This window comes from Hyperolius riggenbachi, chromosome 9 (assembly GCF_040937935.1).
Source record: "Hyperolius riggenbachi isolate aHypRig1 chromosome 9, aHypRig1.pri, whole genome shotgun sequence".
In the NCBI taxonomy this organism is placed as follows: domain Eukaryota; kingdom Metazoa; phylum Chordata; class Amphibia; order Anura; family Hyperoliidae; genus Hyperolius; species Hyperolius riggenbachi.
Genome location: NC_090654.1, coordinates 282,932,193 through 282,954,538, shown reverse-complemented (window position 1 = coordinate 282,954,538; position 22,346 = coordinate 282,932,193). Strand labels below are relative to the sequence as shown.

At 45.0% G+C, this 22,346-nt stretch overlaps 1 protein-coding gene across 2 annotated transcripts in view; it reads left to right on the top strand.

Moving 5' to 3' along the window:
• Positions 1-22,346, top strand: part of BEGAIN (brain enriched guanylate kinase associated) — a 255,067-nt gene that overhangs the window by 141,690 nt on the left and 91,031 nt on the right. For both annotated transcript variants that reach the window (XM_068254703.1, XM_068254702.1), the window contains exon 2: positions 16,835-16,996. In XM_068254703.1, coding sequence (XP_068110804.1) covers positions 16,835-16,996 — 162 coding nt within the window. The remainder of the gene's footprint in view (positions 1-16,834; positions 16,997-22,346) is intronic.

The window sequence follows — 22,346 nt, the reverse complement described above, 5'->3', positions numbered from 1 at the left end:
GGCCTTAACCAGGTTCATGACATCCTTGCATTACAGTCAGCAACATAACAACACACCCCCAAACTTTATCATTCAACCAATGAATCCTGCATTATAATATTTTCCTGATTATAGAAAAAATAAACCACTGTATGTGCTCTTTAAGGCTGCTCTCACAGTGGGACGTTACAGGCAGTTACGTTAGTGCAGTGCGATCCCCCGAAATAGTGTGCAAACAAGTAGGGCAACGGGCTGTTATCTTTGTTTAGATCTTTTCCAGAGAGTGCTTTTGTAAAGAATAAAGGAAATGCTGAGAACCCCCCATGAGGAGATGGACTAGTTCAAACCTGTCAGAATTTTACTACCTATTGTGAGAGACAGCAACATAGGAAAAAAATAATTTGTAGTGCATTTTACTCTGAGAGAAATGTACATTTATTATGAAGGAGAAGGAAATGTTGAGACCGGCACTTAAAGTAAGGACTGGGGACAGCAGCTGGATTCTGGTCACCGTTTCAACACCGTGCTCACAATCTTGTAACACATTGATATTTAATACATAGCAAGGAAATGAACAGCGCTACTTAAAAACAGGCAAGTGCCTACCTGCAAAAGAGTGCAAGCCCCACTTGTGGAGTCGAATACACACCGAGCATACACATGACCTGTCTACCACTGGAGGAGGATGTTAGTTTCCTGTAACAGCTTGCATGCAACCTATTAAGTACTCGTCCCTCCCACTGCAAAGAAGTCGATCCTCCATGGGAGGGGCCTAACACTAACTAAATCCTAACCTATGTATATGCATAGCCTGGGTGCGGCTAATCAAATAAAATCGAAAATTGAAAATTGTGCAAAAGGTGGATCAGCGCAACACCAGGCCGCCTCCGAATGGCCTCCAATCAGAGGTGCGCTGAGCCCCCCCTCCCATGGAGGATCGACTTCTTCGCAGTGGGAGGGACGAGTACTTAATAGGTTGCATGCAAGCTGTTACAGGAAACTAACATCCTCCTCCAGTGTTAGACAGGTCATGTGTATGCTTGGTGTGTATTCGACTCCATAAGTGGGGCTTGCACTCTTTTGCAGGTAGGCACTTGCCTGTTTTTAAGTAGCGCTGTTCATTTCCTTGCTATGTACTAATTTATTTCGTTTTTGGTCAGCTGCTCCCATTTAACAGCCATGCTTTTGGTGTATATGCAGAGCTTCTGTTTGGGTTCAAGGTGCGTTTGTAGTTTCTGGGGGGGCTCAGCGCATCTCTGATTGGAGGCCATTCGGAGGCGGCCTGGTGTTGCGCTGATCCACCTTTTGCGCAATTTTCAACATTGATATTTAAGAGAGGAGAATAAAAGCAGATCCGTCACCGGCTGCAGTAATCCAATTTTCTTTAATCCAGTGAGTACAGCATACAAACAGGCAGTGATAGGGGCAGCCTAACAGCTGTTTCGCAGGTCTCCCTGCTTCTTCAGAGGCACATAGAGGCACTATGTGCCTCTGAAGAAGCAGGGAGACCTGCGTAACGGCTATTAGGCCGACCCTTTCACTGCCTGTTTGTATGCTGTACTCACTGGATTAAAGAAAATTGGATTACTGCAGCCGGTGCCCGATCTGCTTTTATTCTCCTCTCTTAAAGTACATTTATTATGTACTGTATGTTTTTTAACCATTCCTGCCACCTGGTAGGTGATTGTCACGTCCAGGCGGCTGCTGTGCCGTTGCGCATGTCTGCGCGCTCCCGCACGTGCCCGTGCCACCCCTGTTAGCCCGGAGATCATAGTTCCCATTCATTAATCTAAGTCCCCGGCAGAAAAATCGACGGCTTCTCATCAGAGGCCGCGGTCTTTCTGAGCAAACAAAAAAAAAGTTTCCCGTCCTCCTTATGCTTCCTGGAAGTGATCGCGTTTGCTTCCAGGGCTAAAAAAAAAAAACAGTTTTAACTGTGGCCGTCTTGTGGCCAAATAGTAAAACCACATCCCCATACATGTTTTATTAAATAAACACATATTATTACATTTAAAATTAACTGTTTACCTCCCACACAAAAAATTACCCAAATAAAATTTTTAATGAAAAAAAAAATACAATTAAGAAAAAACAAACAAACATAGTTACCTAAGGGTCTAAACTTTTTTAATATGCATGTGAAGAGGTTGTGTTACTAATATTTTTTCAAATGATAAGCTTGTAAATACTGATGAAAAACTAAAAAAATGCACCTTTATTTCCAAATAAAATATTGGCGCCATACATTGTGATAGAGACATAATTTAAATGGTGTTATAACCGGGACAAATGGGCAAATAAAAATGTCTTTTTTCAACCAAAATAACTATGTAACTATGTAACTAATACATAGGTTTTAATCACGGTAGCATGTATTATTTTAAAGCTATAATGGCCAAAAACTGAGAAATAATTACTTTTTTCTATTTTTCTTTCTTTCTGCATTTAGGGCCCTTTCACACCAGAGGACTTTTTCGGCGTTTTAACGCCACGGCCGAAGTTGGCGTTTTGCTAGGTAAAAGAAAGTCCATAGACTTTCATTTTACCTTTCACATCTAACTCGGCGTTTTGGAGCGTTGCGTTTTAACGCTCCCAGGAGCTTTTTCAGGGCTGTTTACAGCCGAAGTTGGCTGTTGGCGTTTCAATGATAGTCAATGGAAAACGCCAACTTTAGCGTTTTCAAAGCGTTTTCAAAGCATTTTACAGCTGACTTGTTCACTTATTTTTATAGAAAAAAAAAAGGACGTTTTCATATGAGCTGTAAAACGCTTTCAAAACGCTTTGAATACGCTATGTATTGGCGTTAAGCAAAAGGCTGACTTTCAGCCTTTTCTACCGCAGCCTCTAGTGTGAAAGAGCCCTTAGAAAAAAAATCATTCTTAGCAAAATGTACCACCCAAAGAAAGCCTAATTGGTGGCGGAAAAAACAAGATATAGGTCAATTCATTGTGATAATTAGTGATAAAGTTATTGGCGAATGAATGGGAGGTGAAAGTTGCTCTGATGCATAAGGTGAAAAATCCCCGCGGGCTGAAATGGTTAAACAGTGAATATTGCACTTATCTTATGCACTGCCTATAGCGTACTGGTTAAGGCCTCGTTCACATCTGCTGCGCTGAAAAACGTGTGAAAGCGCGTGGTAAAAAACGCATGCGCTTGTGCGCGCTTTAGTGCACGTTTCTGTGCGTTGCGCTGTGCCTCTTTAAAGCACGTTTTGCTTATTGTAGCAGTAGCAGTTGTCAATAAAACTTTGTTTTATTGTATTTTTTTCTCCAATTAGGGGTAAAAAACGCTTCTAAAAAAGCGCACCCATTCACTTGCATTGATGTGCGCTTTACAGCTCAACGCACAGAAATGCATGCAACCCTACGTTTTTGTAACGCTGCTCAGCACAGCGCATAGATGTGAACCAGCTACATTAAGGCCCGGTGCACACCAAAACCCACTAGCAGATCCGCAAAATGCTAGCAGATTTTGAAACGCTTTCTTATTTTTCTGCAGCGTTTCAGATTTTGGAAAAGGTTTTGGAAAGCGTTTTTGGTGTAGTAGATTTCATATATTGTTACAGTAAAGCTGTTACTGAACAGCTTCTGTAACAAAAACGCCTGGCAAACCGCTCTGATCTGCCGTTTTTCAGAGCGGTTTGCGTTTTTTCCTATACTTAACATTGGAGGCAGAAACACCTCCGCAATCCAAAAAATACCTCACCCCAAGAGTATGCGTTCCAGCAAAACGCCTCCTGCTCTGGTGTGAACCACCCCATTGAGATACATTGACCAAGCGTATCCGCAGCCGCAAGCGGCTGCAAAAACACCAACAAACCCGCTCGGTGTGCCCCAGCCCTTAGCTACATGGGAAAATAAATACCTTGCTGATCGCACAGGGCAGTGCGCTGTGAAAAGCGCACAGAAACGGCCCTGATGTGAACGAGGCCTCAATCATGGGGGTGTCTGACAAGACAGCAGGTGGAACCACCCAAACATCAGATTGAATACAGTTGAAAGGTCGGCAGTTCCATTATACACCTATCAGACACAACGTTTAGGCCAGTGACAGCTGAAGTAAATAAAGCTGATTATCTTGTTACCGTGGCACCTGTGAAGGGGGGAGATCAGGCGGGGAAGGAGCAGTCAGTTGGTGAAGTTGATGTGTCAGAAGCAGGAAGAATAAGCCAGTAAACCATTCTGCAATATTTAAAGCAAATCTGAAGAAAAAAAATACCCTTATGATATAATGAATGGTATATGTAGTACGGATTATGAATAGAACATTTGTAGCAAAGAAAAGAGTCTCATATTTTTATTTTCAGTTTTAGGCCAGAAACCCACTAGGAGCGCTTTGTAAGCGTGAGTGATTTGAAAAAGCTCTTGGTAATGCAATGCTATGGGGGATTTTTATAAAATCACATCGCTCAAGTGGGATCACACCCATAGCATTACCTTAGCTAGAGCTTTTCAAATCACAAAGCGCTCAGAAAAGCTCTCCTAGTGGGTTTCTAGCCTTATAGCTTAATTTATAACATTACATCATCCTGTCACGGTTGCATGTTTAGAATTCACACTCTGTATTTTAAAAAAATACTGTCGATACCCAAGTGTTCTAAAATGACAGTGTGCAAATAATGTCTAAGTAGCTGTGTAAACATTTTCCTACTTTTCATGTTAAATATCAGAGGCAAAAACTGTAATTTATTGAGGGTAGGATTTAGCTCTATTGGGACAAATCAATTGCAGAAGGGGTGTCTGCTTCAATGCACAGCCAGAGTTGCATATCAGACTACAGAAAGCAAAAACACTATGAAAAGCTGTGACAATTAGTTACATTTCCTCTGCTCTCTTCAGACACGTCAGTCAGACTCACAGGACACAGGATCTGCAGCTGTTGGGAGCTCTCTTCTCTGTCACACACAGAGCTACACATTGGCTATCATTCATAAAGCATCTCCGCATGCGGAAATGCTTAAAACAGCTGACTTTACCGACCACTTAGCAAAGTCAGCCTTCATAAAGGATCTTTCCGCATAAAAAAAAATGACACTACCGAGCAGAGTGATAAATCACCACCTTGTGCAGTGATTATCGCAACAAATGTAGCAAAATGTTAATTCATAAAGATCACCGCAAGCGGTGTGAGGTCGGGAAGTACCGCTCCCTCTGATGTGGCGATACCAATGTAAGTGAATGGAGACACACAGACCTCCCAGGCAGCTGCAGCAGAGCAGAACACGGAAAAATGTATCAACTCGGCTGCTTCCGTGTCTCTGCAAGCCTACCGCTAGCTTAGTTCGGGGAATCTCCGCACTGCTTCCGCACATGGATACTTTTTTATGAATGCCCACCCAGAAGTCTAAAACACCCTCACTGATTCTCCATACCGACAGCACTTTCCTGAATGATAGCCATAGAGTTCACTGATCAAGTGTGAGGGGAATTTCTCCTCATGGCTAAGGGCTCGTTTCCACTGGTGCGGTGCGATGCGGCTACATAGCCGCATCGCACCGCAGGTGTGCTGAAACACATGCGCGCCAGTGGAACAGTTTCCACTGTGTACATGCTGTGCGGTGCAGGGCGGTCCGATAATCATCCGCCCGCAGCCGCATCCCATCTCCCTAATACACTTCCGCAGCGGGAGATGCGGAAGTGATGCGGCCGGCGGCGGAAGTGATGCGATGCGGCTGCATAGCCACACTCGCATCACTTCACTAGTGGAAACGAGCCCTCAGTCAGCCGTCAGTTTTGGCGTCATAAAGATTGAAAGTATTTTGCTAACAGTAAACAAAAAAGTTGCTACTAAAATGTATACACCAAAAAAAAAAATACACCAGTACCCAAACAATTCCTGTGTCAATTGAAAAAAATATGTGAATCGATAGTATTCCTTTAAGATACAAAGCAAAAATAATGACTCTTTGACTTTTCATGCAGTAAAACCTTATCTCATGGTGCCTCTCACTGTTCTGCGGCTGTTTAAAGGACACCTGAGGCTAAAATAAACGATTGTATCTATCTTCCTTCTCCTAAAAGTGACTTTTTAAGATATTCAACAGTTTTACTTTGTTTAAATCTACTTTTTCAGTTTTAATTGTTTTATTGTTTTTGCTCAATGACCTATTCATTGAAGTATGCCAGAGTTAAAATCTATGAAATAGTGACCCTTTTTATCTCTTTCCTGCTCTCAGAAGCCATTTTCTGCTAGGAAAGTGTTTTATAGTTGTAAATTCTTATCAGTGAGGGTCACACTGTAGTCACTTCCTGTCTGAGTCGGGACTGAGTCAGCCACTTACATACCTGATATTTAACTCTTTCAGGCATAGAAAGAAAAAAAAAGGAATACAGCATAGTTATTAGTGTGCTTGGCACTGTACATACAAATGTCTATATCATCATGTCACATGTCACTTCGGGTATCCTTTAAGTGCTTCAGAAAAAAAACACTGGAGTAGCTCAGAGAAGCTCTTTTACACAGATAACAACTGAAGTTTCTTAACTCTTCCTGTACTGGAAAACATGATGAGACTCTTTTCTTTGCTACTAATGTTCCATTCCTTAGCTGTACTGCACATACAATTCTTTATATCATTAGTTTATTTTCCCTTCAGGTTTGCTTTAAAAATAAATAAATGGGTGGAGGGGCCCCTCTGTAGTCAGGGACCCTGGGGTAATTGCTCACTCTGCCTGAATGGTAGCACCAGCCCTGTGTACTGGGAGTGCCGCCCTTGTACTGGGAGTGCCGCCCTTGTACTGGGAGTGCCGCCCTTGTACTGGGAGTGCCGCCCTTGTACTGGGAGTGCCGTCCTTGTACTGGGAGTGCCACCCTTGTACTGGGAGTGCCGCCCTTGTACTGGGAGTGCCCCCCTTGTACTGGGAGTGCCGCCCTTGTACTGGGAGTGCCGTCCTTGTACTGGGAGTGCCGCCCTTGTACTGGGAGTGCCGCCCTTGTACTGGGAGTGCCCCCCTTGTACTGGGAGTGCCGCCCTTGTACTGGGAGTGCCGCCCTTGTACTGGGAGTGCCACCCTTGTACTGGCAGTGCCGCCCTTGTAGTGGGAGTACTGCCCTTTATACAGCTGTGGTTCCCTTTTAACAGATCACAGGTATTTCTCTTTCCCAGTAGCACAGTATGTTGTGGTTTACACTGTGGAAGGTGCTAGAAATTATAATATTAACTAACTGAAAAAAGGCGTATGTAATACAGATAAAAATCCAGTTAATAAGAAGAGCTGGGTTCGTGAACGATAATACTTCCACACGCAGGGCAGAACCGTGGATGGCAGATTGTCAATTTGTGTTAAGGTAAATTGATTTTGCCGCCTTCGGACGGCTTTTAATCATGTCTCTCCCGAGATACCAGAGACAGGAACAATGCCAGGAATTTCTATTTCCAGAATATCTCCAAGTCACAGTTCAGGAAAAGGTCTGCAGCAAATTCACCTCCGACAGTGAGAAGAAGGGACCAGCGAGGCAAGTCTGTCTGAGGACTCACAGAAAGAGAGAGAGCGGCAGAGAGAGTAATGGCAGAGAGAAAGAGTGGCAGAAGAGAGAGAGAGAGTGGCAGCAGAGAGAGAGAGAGAGAGTGGCAGCAGAGAGAGAGAGAGAGAGAGAGAGAGAGTGGCAGAGAGAGAGAGAGAGAGAGAGAGAGTGGCAGCAGAGAGAGAGAGAGAGAGAGAGAGAGTGGCAGAGAGAGAGAGAGAGAGAGTGGTAGCAGAGAGAGAGAGAGTGGCAGCAGAGAGAGAAAGAGAGAGAGTGGCAGCAGAGAGAGAGTAGTAGCAGAGAGAGAGAGAGTGGCAGCAGAGAGAGAGTGGCAGCAGAGAGAGAGAGAGAGAGAGAGAGAGTGGCAGAGAGAGAGAGAGAGAGAGAGAGAGTGGCAGCAGAGAGAGAGAGAGAGAGAGAGAGAGAGTGGCAGAGAGAGAGAGAGAGAGTGGTAGCAGAGAGAGAGAGAGTGGCAGCAGAGAGAGAGTAGTAGCAGAGAGAGAGAGAGTGGCAGCAGAGAGAGAGTGGTAGCAGAGAGAGGGAGAGAGTGGTAGCAGAGAGAGAGAGAGAAAGTGGTAGCAGAGAGAGAGAGAGAGAGTGGCAGCAGAGAGAGAGAGAGAGTGGCAGAGAGAGAGAGAGAGAGTGGCAGCAGAGAGAGAGTGGTAGCAGAGAGAGAGTGGTAGCAGAGAGAGAGAGTGGCAGCAGAGAGAGAAAGAGAGAGAGTGGCAGCAGAGAGAGAGTAGTAGCAGAGAGAGAGAGAGAGAGAGAAAGAGAGTGGCAGCAGAGAGAGTGGTAGCAGAGAGAGAGAGAGAGAGTGGTAGCAGAGAGAGAGAGAGAGAGAGAGAGAGTGGTAGAAGAGAGAGAGAGAGAGAGAGAGAGAGAGAGAGTGGTAGCAGAGAGAGAGAGAGAGAGAGAGAGAGGTAGCAGAGAGAGAGAGTGGCAGCAGAGAGAGAGTGGCATAACCCATACTCCCCTCCCCTTTTGGACTGTACCTATACCCCCCTCCCCTATGGACTATATATCGCATCCCCCATACCATCCATTACATTCTCCACACTCCTTATACTCCTTATTCCCACTACCCCCCCCCCCCCCCCCCCATGTTAATGTTTTGTTTTGCTTTGGCAATGCTAAATGTATTTGGTCCTGCCAATAAAGCTTTGTTGGATTTGGATTTGGAGAGGTAGAAGAGAGAGAGTGAGTGGCAGCAGAGAGAGAGAGGCAGAAGAGAGAGAGAGAGCGGCAGAGAGAGAGAACAGCAGAGTGAGAGAGAGCAGCAGCAAAGAAAAGGGTAGCAGCGACCCAACGGCAGAGAGAGAGTGGCAGAGAGAGCAGCAGCAGCACAGAGAAAGAGTGCTAGAGAGAGACAGAGAGAGAGAGACAGACAGTACGTCAGACAGAGAGGCAGAGAGAGAAAGCGGTAGTAGAGAGAGAGAACGGCAGTGAGAGCGGTGGCAGAGAAAGAGAGAGCAGTGGCAGAGAGAGCGCAAGAGAGAGACAGTGTCAGTCAGAGAGGGAGAAAAATAAAGTGGCAGAAAGAGTGTGCCAGAGAGAGAGCAGCAGAGAGAGAGTGGCAAAAGAGAGAGAGTGGCAGCAGAGAGAGATAGTGGCAGAAAAAGAGAGTGCTAGAGTGCTATGGACTGTATACCTATATCCTTCCCTTATTCCCACAATCCCCCCCCCCCCCCCCCCTTAATGTTTTGTTTTGCTTTGGCAATGCTAAATGTATTTGGTCCTGCCAATAAAGCTTTTTTGGATTTGGATTTGGAGAGAGAGAGAGGAAGAGAAAGAGCGGCAGAGAGAGAGAGAAAGTGGCACAAAGAGAGAGAGAGAGAGCGGCAGAAAGAGCGCCAGCAGAGAGAAGGAGAGTGGCAGAGAGATTGCTACAAAGAGAGAGAGCGGCAGAAAGAGCGCCAGCAGAGAGAAGGAGAGCGGCAGACAGATTGCTACAAAGAGAGAGAGCGGCAGAAAGAGCGCCAGCAGAGAGAAGGAGAGCGGCAGACAGATTGCTACAAAGAGATAGAGCGGTAAACAGAGGGAGAGGCAGATTAAAATTTGCGTTTGTGTGCAAATTTTCGCCTGCAAGTTTCCAAAGCATAAAAAAACGCATGCTAAAAACACATGCAAAAAATGGAACCCTGCCTTAGAAATGCTCGATGAACCTGACTCGTCCATACAGTTTTCGCTATTTTTCCCTGGATGTGTCGGGCTTGTCCATTCCGCCAGGGAGGACATGGCGCTGTTATCTTACCTTACCCTGATTCCGTCTAGCACTTCGCTTCTCTATGCCATTTATATATATCATCCTCGTTGTTTTTAGAACTTGTCTTGTTTAGTTCTAGTGTAATACATCATTTCTTTTTCATGAATTGGTGCATGGTTTTTTTTTTGTTAGTTTTGTTTCCACAATGACAACCGTAATTACAAATTCACGTGTAATCTTGATTTTGCGTAATTCTCGCAAGTTACCTGAAATTACGTTCATGGCATTCACTGAAGTTTTTTTTTTAACATATTTTCGAATAAATAAGTATATGTGCGAACATGAATGGGCACGCATGTGAAAATTCATTACCACCAAATGCATGCAAGTCAGTGGGCATCTTCACATTTTGCGATATTGCAAGTCAATGCAAAATTACACCTTTATTTACGATTTAATGTGAGATTCATTCGGAGTTTAGCTGGGCTTCAAGCTAATCATACACAAGGCAATCCAACAACCGACCAATCTCTGCCCGACCATAAAAAGAATGTTGTAATAGTAATATCTTCTAAGTATGCATTAAAGTATACTGACCTGCAGGGCCGGATTCACCAGAAGGCACTAAAGGCGCGTGTCTACAGGCACCTTTTTCGAATAGGATCAACATTACGTGATGAGCTCAAATTTCACATAATCGTCATTTTGCATCGTAATTTGCAATTATGATGCAAAATGGTAATGCAAAATTTTGGGGAAAATCGTAATGAATGTATTATGTAAACGTAATCAGGAACCATAATTTAGCATAATTTTCTCATAATTTTGTGCCAACTTTTGCGGTTAACTGCTTGCCGAACGCTTCACGCCGATTGGCGTGAACACGGCGGCAGCCCCAGGACCACTCCACGTCAATTGGCGTGAAGTGCTAGGGGTGGAGATTGCAGGGGATCGGAGATTGCTAGGGGCGGAGATTGCAGGGGATCGAAGATTGCTAGGGGTGGAGATTGCATGGGATTGGTGAATGCTAGGGGCGGAGATTGCAGGGGATCGGAGATTGCTAGGGGCGGAGATTGCAGGGGATCGGAGATTGCTAGGGGCGGAGATTGCAGGGGATCGGAAAATTGCTAGTGGCGGAGATTGCAGGGGATCGGAGATTGCTAGGGGCGGAGATTACAGGGGATCGGAGATTGCTAGGGGCGGAGATTACAGGGGATCGAAGATTGCTAGGGGCGGAGATTACAGGGGATCGGAGATTGCTAGGGGCGGAGATTGCAGCTCTGCTCCAACAACAGCCTCCCTGCAGCGATCGCCACTAGGAGACTGTTAGACAGCTAAACCGCCGTCTATTTACATGATACAGCGCTGCGATCTACGGCAGTGCTGTACTGGGGACTAGAGTTGGGCCGAACCTCCGATTTTAGAACTTTCGCGGAAGGTTCGGTTCGCGTTAAAGTTCGCGAACCGCAATAGACTTCAATGGGGATGCGAACTTTGTAAAAAAAAAAAAAAATTATGCTCGCCACAAAAGTGATGGAAAAGATGTTTCAAGGGGTCTAACACCTGGAGGGGGGCATGGCGGAGTGGGATACATGCCAAAAGTCCCCGGGAAAAATCAGGATTTGACGCAAAGTAGTGTTTTAAGGGCAGAAATCATATTGAATGCTAAATGACAGGCCTAAAGTGCTTTAAAACATCTTGCATGTGTATACATCAATCAGGTAGTGTAATTAAGGTACTGCTTCACACTGACACACCAAACTGTTCACTGAACAGAACAGGTATACAGTGGCGGGTTCACTGAACAGAACAGGTATACAGTGGCGGGTTCACTGAACAGAACAGGTATGCAGTGGCGTGTTCATTGAACAGAACAGGTATACAGTGGCGGGTTCACTGAACAGAACAGGTATGCAGTGGCGGGTTCACTGAACAGAACAGGTATGCAGTGGCAGGTTCACTGAACAGGTATGCAGTGGTGGGTTCACAGAACAGGTATGCAGTGGTGGGTTCACAGTACAGGTATGCAGTGGTGGGTTCACAGAACAGGTATGCAGTGGTGGGTTCACAGTACAGGTATGCAGTGGTGGGTTCACAGAACAGGTATGCAGTGGTGGGTTCACAGTACAGGTATGCAGTGGTGGGTTCACAGAACAGGTATGCAGTGGTGGGTTCACAGAACAGGTATGCAGCCAGGGACAAGCTAAGCCTAACTAATCTTTCCCTATGAGAGACAGTGCAGCAGCTCGCCCTACTCTCACTAATGCAGGCACACGAGTGACCGTAATGGCCGCCGCTGCCTGCCTTATATAAGGGGGGTGGGGCTCCAGGGGCTAGTGTAGCCTAATTGGCTACACTGGGCCTGCTGACTGTGATGTAGAGGGTCAAAGTTGACCCTCATGGTGCATTATGGGGCGAACCGAACTTCCGCAAAAGTTCGCCTGCGGGACGCGAACGCGAACCACGGAAGTTCGCATGGAACCGTTCGCAGGCGAACCGTTCGGCCCAACTCTACTGGGGACAGCCACGTCACTCAGCTGTCCCCCTGAGGCACGCAGAAGCGATCTGCTGTCATACGCTGAAGCCTCCGATCACTGTCATTAGCTAGCGGGGGGGGGGGGGGGAGGGAGGGCAGGGTTTAAATAAAATAATAAACAAACAAATGGTAATATTTATTTTAAAAATATATATATAAATAATAAATAAATAAATAAATATGCTGGCAGGGATCGGAGCCCACCAACAGAAAGCTCTGATGGTGGGCAGAAAAAAAGGGGGAGGGGTCACTTTTGTGCTGAGTTGTGCGGCCCTGCAGTGAGCCCTTAAAGCTGCAGTGGCCCTATTAGTAAAAAAATGGCCTGGTCACTAGGGGGGTTTAAGACCGCGGTCCTCAAGTGGTTGAAAGCAAAACTCACCATACGCGCTGTTGTCACCGAAATTGCTACTTATGGTAAAGGGAAGAGTGGAAACAAGTCAAAAAAAGAATCAACTTTGAAAATGCAAAGGAAAAATGGTTTACTGCAGAGCCAATGAACCTTTGAACTTTCCTGCTCTGTATCACAGTTTAAAATACAGGGTGTAGTTTGTAAACTGCTAATATTAGAGAATGATGCAATGTCATAAAAACGCTATATAACAAAAAATAAAAAATATGAGATACTTTTCTTTGCGACAAATGTTCTATGAATTATCCATGCTACACAAGCAAATCATTATATCATGGGGTTTTTTTTTCACTTCAGTGTCACTCTAAACTGACTTTTTGCTGAGTTCCTTTGCATTTTCAAAGCTGATTATCTCAAAAAACCTTAAGGTTTTTGGAAAAATTATTTTTTGACTTGTTCTTTCCCTTACCATACACATAGCAATGTTCTTGACAACAACATGTCTGGGTGCTTTGCTATTAACCGCTAACGTCGGCACAAAATTACGCAACATTTTGAATAGATTATGTGAAATGAGTTGGATTTCCAAATCGTAATTATGTATGGTCCGTAATTGCAAAAAAATTCTAAAAATTTCCTGTAATCGTAAATAGTAGATTCACTAGTGTACACAGCTTTAGGGCCAATTAGCAGAGAGAAAAGGAGAGGCTGGGCAGAGAGGCTGGGCAGAGAGGCTGAGCAGAGAGGCTGGGCAGAGAGGCTGGGCAGAGAGGCTGAGCAGAGAGGCTGAGCAGAGAGGCTGGGCGGCTGAGCAGAGAGGCTGAGCAGAGAGGCTCGGCAGAAAGGCTTAGCAGAGAGGCTGGGCAGAGAGCCTGGGCTGAGAGGCTGAGCAGAGAGCCTGGGCAGAGAGGCTGGGCAGGGAGGCTGGGCAGAGAGGCTGGGCAGAGAGGCTGAGCAGAGAGGCTTAGCAGAGAGGCTGGGCAGAAAGGCTTAGCAGAGAGGCTGGGCAGAGATGCTGGGAACTGGGCAGAGCTATGGTAACATTTTAATGCTGTTGTTAAGCTTGGAGGTGTAATCTCCACAGTCAGCATGCAACACATAAGCTGACGTGAAGGAGGTACACACACCAGCACAAGGGATCAGGATATCCCCAGTTTAGTGGAGGAGAGGACTGACTCCAATAGGAGATTGTGGTGCACAGAGCCGGTGCAGATCCGAACAGCCACAAACAACACTTTCGTAATAACGTCTCAGCGCAAAGTAGCGCTGAGCGCATAAACCAGGACTGAGGAGATCAGGACAGGTAGACAGAATGAACGCTTGCTTAACTAGCCACTACTTAGTGACAGCAAGCGTCCACAATAAGACAGACTGGAATGAGGCAGCCAATGCGTTTGCAGCGATGGCGTGCCTCACAAAGACAGGACAAGATAGTCAGGAAATAGCAGGATCAAGATAGATGAACGTAACACAGACAAATATACAATAAGTATGTTTTCCTAGCGTATTACAATTACAGCTATCAATGAAACTATTTGTAACGTCTGACTAACATATGTATATATCGGCAATGAACCGATATATGACATAAGCAGGAACACTGACTAGCACTGGAGCAATACAGGGAACAGGGCTCAGAAGGATTTGCTATCTCTTCGCAGAGATGAACGCAATCCACAAACGGTAACAGGACAGGATTCAGAAGGATTCGTTATCTCCTCGCAGAGATGAACGCAATCCACAAACAGGACCAGGAGCAGGATACTAGCTCAGCACGGGTGCTCACGATACGCGCAAACTACCAAAACGTGCTGGAAGGCTGACTAACTGAACACAGGAAATAAACAGTTCGTGTACGTATATATCAGTGACACTGATGTATCAACGTAACACGAATACAAGGAAAATAACAAAATGCGCAAGTATGCGTATATATTGGCGATGAACCAATATATGACACAAGACAAGCAAAGTAACAACTTCTAGAACAAGAGCAGAACTAGGAGGACTCGCTGACCCCTTCGCAGGAGTCAGCGCAGTCCACACGGACTAGGAACGAGGTGGGGCACGAGCAGAGTAACAGACAGAATCTGAGACTATGGTAGCCCATCAAGCATTGCAGGAAGCAGTTCTTTATACTGAGGTCATCCAATAGGAGCAGACCTGCAGATTCCCACACAAGTGAATGGTAATTAATCACAGGCTGACAGCAGGAAAAGGCAGACAATGATATGCAGCCTGCAGGAAAGGGATTGCCCCTCCATTGCAGCAGACAATGTTTGTTTACACAAGAGCATGTTAAACTGTCATTAACTTCAGAGCGACTGCAGATGGAATCAGCAACTAGTTTAAGTGCAAACCAAACTATGCAAGAAAATGCATGTAATGACATCAGAACTGCTTGGGTTGCAATACCACTGCAGTCAGCAGTAAACGCTGCAGACATGATCATAACAGCTGTTTTCAGCTGGAAGAGGAAACGCTTTTGGTATAATAAAAACCAACTTTTTGCAAACATGTTTGTTTCAGGATATACCAGTAGTGGTGGACTCTTATACTTGGAGCTACAACTCAATTCCTTTAACCCGGGCTGCGTTAGGTGAGTGCATGAAATAGGGGCACAAGGAAAAATGGGCAGTAGTTTTTGTTAGTAAAATTGTTAATATCTACCAATATTCTTTGTTTTTAAAGTGTAAATAATGGTCATAAAATATTAGTATATATACAACTTAACCTAACCCTACTCTCACACAGAACCCCCCCCCCCCCGCCTGACGCCTAACCCTAAAACCCCCCTTCCTAACGTCCAACACTAAACCCCCTCTTTTTGACGCCTAACCCTAAAACTCCCCTACCTGACACCTAACCTTAAAACCACTCTTTTTGATGCCTAACCCTAACACCTCTCTTCCTAATGTCCAACACTAAAACCCCCTTCCTGATGCCTAACCCTAAAACTGCTCTTTTTGATGCCTAACCCTAAAAACCCTCTTCCTGCCGCCTAACCCTAAACCACCCTTCCTGACGCCTATCCCAATCCCCCCCCCCTTCCTGAACCCTTACCCTAAACCCCTTTCCTGACGTTTATCCCTAAACCCCCCTTCCTGATGCCTAACCCCCCCCCCCCCCCCCCTTCCTGATGCCTAATCCTAAAAAAAAGCCCTGCTAATCTTATATTATTGAATAAGATACATTTAAAAATAATAACTTTCAAAATTGAATAATTTTAAAATACTAAACATTAAAAATCATAACGTTCTAATTTTTAAAAATGATAACAAAAACTGTAACATTATAATTTTCAAAACAATCATTATTGCATACCCAATTTTCTGCTTTGGGAACCTTATAGCCTAAATGTGCATTAGCGCCCAAATCATCTATTAGCCGCAGGCGCCCACACTTCATGCTCTGCTTTAGGTCACGTAATCACATTATTAAAGAGAATCTGTACTCTAAAATTCTTAAGATAAAAAGCATATCATTCTATTCATTATGTTCTCCTGGGCCCCTCTGTGCTGTTTCTGCCACTCCCTGCTGTGATCCTGGCTTGTAATTAACAGTTTTAGGCCGTGTTTACAAACAAAAGACATAGGCTGAGATCAGCCTACTGTGTGACTCACACAGAGCCTGGAGAGGGTGTGTAAAGCTTCTGCCAATGACAAGCAGTGCTGCACATTCCACACATTCCAGCCTGAGCCCGACAGAGCCGACAGAGGAAAGAAGATAAGATTTATTACAGAGACAGTGCAACTAGAAAAGGCTCCACTAAGACAGACCACATTAGAACAGGCATAGGAACTTATAGGATAGAAGAAATAAGGCATCAAATTTATTTTGTTACAGTCTCTTTAAGAGTGCATTTGTAGCTACAGAGGGTTTGGTTGAATAACTGCGTATACATATTCATATATTTGCACATGAACACAGCTTGCTAAGCTATTGGAAGATATATTTGGATCTGGGTCTGGAGTAGCTCTTTAACATGAAGACGTGTAGAGCTTCTAGCCTTGCCTAAATCTGCACATGAACAGAGGAAGGGAGGAGCGAGGTTGGAATTCTTAAAACTACAGCTGTGTTGTGCCAATTAAAGGCGAGGAACGTGTGAATAGTTAATGGCCATTTGCATGACGGAGCCCGAGCAGCTCGCAGATGGAATGAGGAACCGCTGAGACGGAGGGAGCGAGGGAGCAGCGAGCGGCAGGCTGTCTTGTGCTTTTTTTTTCTTGGCGCTGCGTGCCGATCGCTCTTGGATCTCCGATAATCACAGTTGTTGGATATTTTTTTTTCCGTTCTTCAGCAGCTTGCAAGACCAGAAGGAAGAACTGCAGAAACGTCTTTCCTACACGACTCACAAACTGGAGATGCTGGAGAGCGAATTCGACTCGACCCGGCAGTTCCTGGAGACGGAGCTGAGGAGGGCGCAGGAGGAGCTGGAGAAGGTTACTGAGAAGCTGAGGAGGTCAGTCTCTTATCTCTCTGTCACCACTGATTGCTGTACTAATTCTTGTTATTGCTGCCGACAGTAATGCTCGGGTTCAGAAACACACACTTACCCAAGGAGAGGGTAGCTCGTGGATCCTCCTGAGGTTTCCTGGGTTGTCCTCTGGTCCTCCACTGCTGGCTGGGACCCTCCTGCCCATCGGGGTTGCACACCTCTTCTAGCATGAGCGGCGCCACACCTACGCTGTAGCACAGAGCGCGTGCATGAGTGGCGCCAGCTTACCAAGAAGGCGTGGCTGTACTCTCGCAGGCACAGTACGGCCGCCCTCATGCTTGCAGAGGAGCGTGGCCCACATCAAATTCCTAAAAAGCACTTGTTGGTAACCTCTGGAGGGTCCGTGAGCGATAACAGGGGGTCCGGAGGATGCCGTGTGAAGCCTCTATAGGATCCAGAGGCTTCTCTTTTCTTAGTGATTTTGTACCCAAGCATCAGTTCTGCTGCAGTTTAAAGGATCTGGTATAAAAACTTTGGCGCTAGTCTTGCACTACTGCTCCACCACCAACGCCTGTCAAAGCCTAGGCCGCTCCCTCCAATGGCAGATCCAGTCTGGCTACCTGGGTTACGTGTATGAAAATGAGATTACATCCTCTAACTGCACCAGGCCCAGATTTACCTCAGAGGAGCCTATAGGCACAGATGCCCTGGCACCTTAGACGTTGCCCTCTAGGAATCTACAAACCCCAACCGAACCACACCGCAAGGAGCTACAGGTGCCCCTTAGTATTAGTCAGACGTACCCATTAAGTATCTAGAGTTGTACCCAAATATTAAGTAGCTAAAGGAACCTCAATATTAAGTAGCTAGAGGTGTCCCCAAGTATTACAGGGACCAAGCCAAATGAAATCACAGTTCAGCAATTGTAGACACCATCGACCTGTCTTCTATCCTCTTCGCCCGACTGGTTTCGCAAGCATCATCAGGGGTTTTGCTGCATTGTTATATTGGTTGAGGCTTTAAAGGGGCAAATAAAAGGATTTATTTTAATTTCTCAATGGTGCACTTAAGAGTATTTGCTCTCATTTTTATACATGTAACCTCGGGAGCCTGATTGGCACGCCATCGGAGGGAGTGGCCTAAAACTGATAACGGGCTGTAAATGGTGTGCATACGCGGTAGACAAACGCGCTTAGACCTTATAACCTGGGTCTCCCTGTGACTTGGTAAGCCTGCACCTTGACGAGAGTTGGTGGTGGACTACAAGTGCAAGATTAATGCCAAGGTTTTGTATACAAGATTACTTTAAAAGGTTTACTCTGAAGTCTGTATTTTGGCAGCTTTTTTACTGACATTTGTTGACTCTGGAGCACAGATATACATTTAACTGTTTTACACCTTAAAGGATACCTGCCTTGCTCCTAAGCTACCCAAGGTAAGCAGAGAGGTATGTGCATGCTGGATCCACATAGCTCTGTGCATGGTCCATTCCTCTCCTCAGTGACTCCAGTCCTTGTATTCACTATTAGGAAATTTTGACTTTTGGCTAAAGTCAAATTATCAGACAGGAAGAGGCAGGCTTGTCAAAACGTACCCTCCTATCACCCGCCCATTTCCTCCTCTTAAGAGATCCAGATTGAGAATGCCTCAGTGCTTATCTCAGGTAGCTTTGCTTCAGGTCAGGTGTGCTTTAACCACTTCAGTACCAGCAGTTTTTTGGTCCATTAAGGACCAGAGACTGCTGGTACAAAAACAGGGCTCACTGACGTCATGCCTCATGGACCTGTCGCTTAAGCTTGCGGTTGCTATGACAGCAGAGCTCTGTGAGCCAGTCAGGAGACTATTTCACAGGGTCAGGAACCACCAATGAAATCGGTTCCTGATCGGCTCACAGAGCTCTGCTGTCATAGCGACGGCAGAGCAAGTGGCCTGCATCGGCGGGAGATTGGCACGATTGGCAGGAGCGTGCGGCGAGGAAATTGAAATCTACACCTTGGCAGGGATAACATGTCCCAAGCAGGGCGTAGATTTCGTGGTCCAGAAGTGGTTAAAGGGGACCCATAAAGACGTGATGTGACGTTACAACAAAAATATGTAATAAAAAAAAATTATATTTTGTACTTGAAGACAACATCCTACTAATTACTGAATCTGAGAGATCCTAAGCGCTTTGAGTCCTATGGGAGAAAAGCGCTATAGAAATGTTATTGTATTGTATTGTATAACATTGTGATTTACGTATGAAACTTTGTAACTCGAGTTGTCTATGAGTAGAAGACTGTCTGTTTTATTTTATGTGTATTTATCCACTTGAGGTCCAGAGGTTTATACACCCCTAGCAACCAGGCCATCTATTACCTAGTTTTCTCACAAATAGAGCTTTCTTTTGGTGCAATTTTATTGCTGCTGCTGCTGCTGCTGCTGCTGCTGCTGTTAATAGTTTTCTTTTCAATTAATAAAAAAGACAGACATTTTGTAAAAAAACAAAACAAAAAAAAAACAACATACAAAAAAGTTTATTGGCCCTAGACTAAGATACATGCACTACACTATACAGAAATAGACATAGTAGGACTATGGTAGGAATTAGACTGTGAGCCCCTGTGAGGGACAGTTAAGTGACAAGACAATATAATCCGTACATCGCTGCGTAAGATTTGAGCGCTATATAAATACTTAAATTGCTTATAAATAAAATAAACAGCCTGCCAGCGCTGATCGCTGGCTGGCAGGCTGATCACTGGAGTCGCCTGTGCACAGTGACGGGAGAGCACTCTTGTGGGAGCGTGAGCTCCCATCAAATCTCGTTCCTCGTGAGATGATGCCAATAGGTGTCCAGGAGGCGTGAGAGATCCGCTGTCCAGCCGCCATCCTGCGTTAGGCGGACAGGAATCGGTTAAAGCACACTTGAGGTGAGAGGGATATGGAGGCTGCCATATTTATTTCCCTTTTAACTCAAAACTAAAGCCAGTTTACATCATTTAAAGAAAAACACATAGATAGGTACCGCTTTTAGAAACAAACAAATTGCTGCCCTTACCGCCGCCTCTCTATAACCTGTTTTTCCTTCTTTGAAAATCAGTATTTTTTGCCCCAAGATGGCAGCGACCTTTCCAACTGCTTCCAGGTCACGGCTTTCTTGTACTGATCTGCAAACACGCAAATGCTACATTCTTGAGCGCACGTGCCACATGCACGAGCCTTCCGCCCTGCTCCAAGACGTCACAGTGAATGAAGCTTGGGCAGGCGGTTTCCAGATAGATTTTGTTTTTCCTAACGTTGTCACACACTGCAAGCGCCAGATTTGAGCTGGCAGACGCACAGAATCGGGAGTGAACCTGAGAGGGCGGCCATTATGTAAATAGGTGGGCAGAGAGGGACAGTTATGGGCGTGGTGAGGCAGAGCCTGTGGAAATAGCTCTGCCACTTCCTGCAAGTCTGAGCAAGAGGAAGAGATACGTAGAGGGCGCACTTCTCTTGCGCAGACTGGCCGCGACTGGCAGAACTAACGGGACCCGATACCGGAGCGGCAGGCAGCGGAGGACAACGGCGTGGGAGAGATCTGTGCGCTGGGGTTGCAGGAACCACAACCACAACCAATTCACTATATCATTTTTTTTTTTTTTTGCTTCAGTGTCTCTTTAAATCAGGAAAATTAACATAAAATGTGGTTTCCTGAAATATGTACAGTATTACATTTTATTATATGTCACTACAGTGCCTCTTTGAAATTTGCATATATTTAGACGTCAGTCGCTTGCTGGCTTTGTTTGCTCTGTGTTGGGTTGTGTGTCGGTTATAACACAAAGCAATGCAACAACCACGTGAGAAACTAGCCTACGGCTTCTGCATTGTGCAGCTTGATTACTTGTGTAGGAAGATGGGGATTTCTGAGCAGTATATACTGTAGTTTAGCCCAGATTCCAAGATTAGCGTGAAGAGCAATTTGGTTTATTTTTAAAAATTCATAGCTGGCTGTAGATTGACATAAAAACATAACTTTTAACTGCATTCTATTGCAGAATGACTAATACAATGCTGCCTGATATAGGTTTAAAGATGAACTTTACCAAAATATAGTAGTATAGGGACAAAAATCAATAAATACATTCCAAAGTAAGGTAGATCAAGAAATGCTTGATATACACTGTGTAATTTGTTCATGTTGTTTGATCCACCATGAGTCAAAGACAAAAAAGACAAACACTTATATTGCGCTTTTCTCCTGGCGGACTCAAAGCGCCAGAGCTGCAGCCACCAGGACGCGCTCTATAGGCAGTAGCAGTGTTAGGGAGACTTGCCTAAAGTCTCCTACTGAGTAGGTGCTGGCTTACTTAACAGGCAGAGCCAAGATTCGAACCCAGGTCTCCTGTGTCAGAGGCAGAGCCCTTAACCATTACACTTTCCAGCCACCACAGTCGGCAGATCATCATCTTTATTACTGTCAGAGAAGAAAAAAAACAGCATCAACTGCCATTATCTATAAGCACACCCACAAAGGTTCACAGACAGGAATCTGTCAAGGCCATGGTCATGACATCACACTGTGGGAGGGGTTTCACCACAATATCAGCCACACAGACCCCCCCCCCCCCCCTTCCTTATGATCTATTAGAGAATAGGTAAAGATTTCTCATGGGAAAGGGGGTATCAGCTACTGAATGGAATTAAGTTCGCTGGGTTAGTCTCTCTTTAAAGCATTTTTACAGAAGAGTAGAGAATTTCACTTTAAAGAGAACCTGTACTGAGTAAAAATATTTAAAATAAATACATGAGGTAACTTCAAATGAACATTACATAGTTACCTTGCCATCAGTTCCTCTCAGAAGCTCACCATTTTCTTCTGATAATAATCCCTTCCAGTTCTGACAATATTTTGTCAGATCTGAAATATATCAGCTGTCAGTTATAGCTGAGAGGAAAACTGCTGTACCAGGTAATGTCCATGTTTCCCTATGGCTCAAGTGGGCGATGTTACAGTTTAACTGTGTGCTGACCAGGAAGCTGTTATGTGTAATTGCCATTTTCAAAATGGAGGACGGAAAATTCCCTTGATCACAGTGAACAAACAGGACGTGGGACAGGAGAAAGACACTGAGGAGTAGACTACATGGAAGGTAAGTATGACTTGTGTATGCTTATTTTGACTTTTAATGTTCAGTTCAGGTTTTCTTTAAGCAAATTGCATGGTGGTCTGACTGAGAATAGCATCTCCTTTCCTCGATATTTGAAGAGAACGTTTAGATCTGTCTTCTGATATGAGGTCAGCCAGCGTCTGACGTCTCTAATAAGAAAATAGCACTTTTATTTTTATCGTGACCCCAATACCTGTGATTGGCATGGATCGGGTCGCGACTTTACCTGAGGACACCCT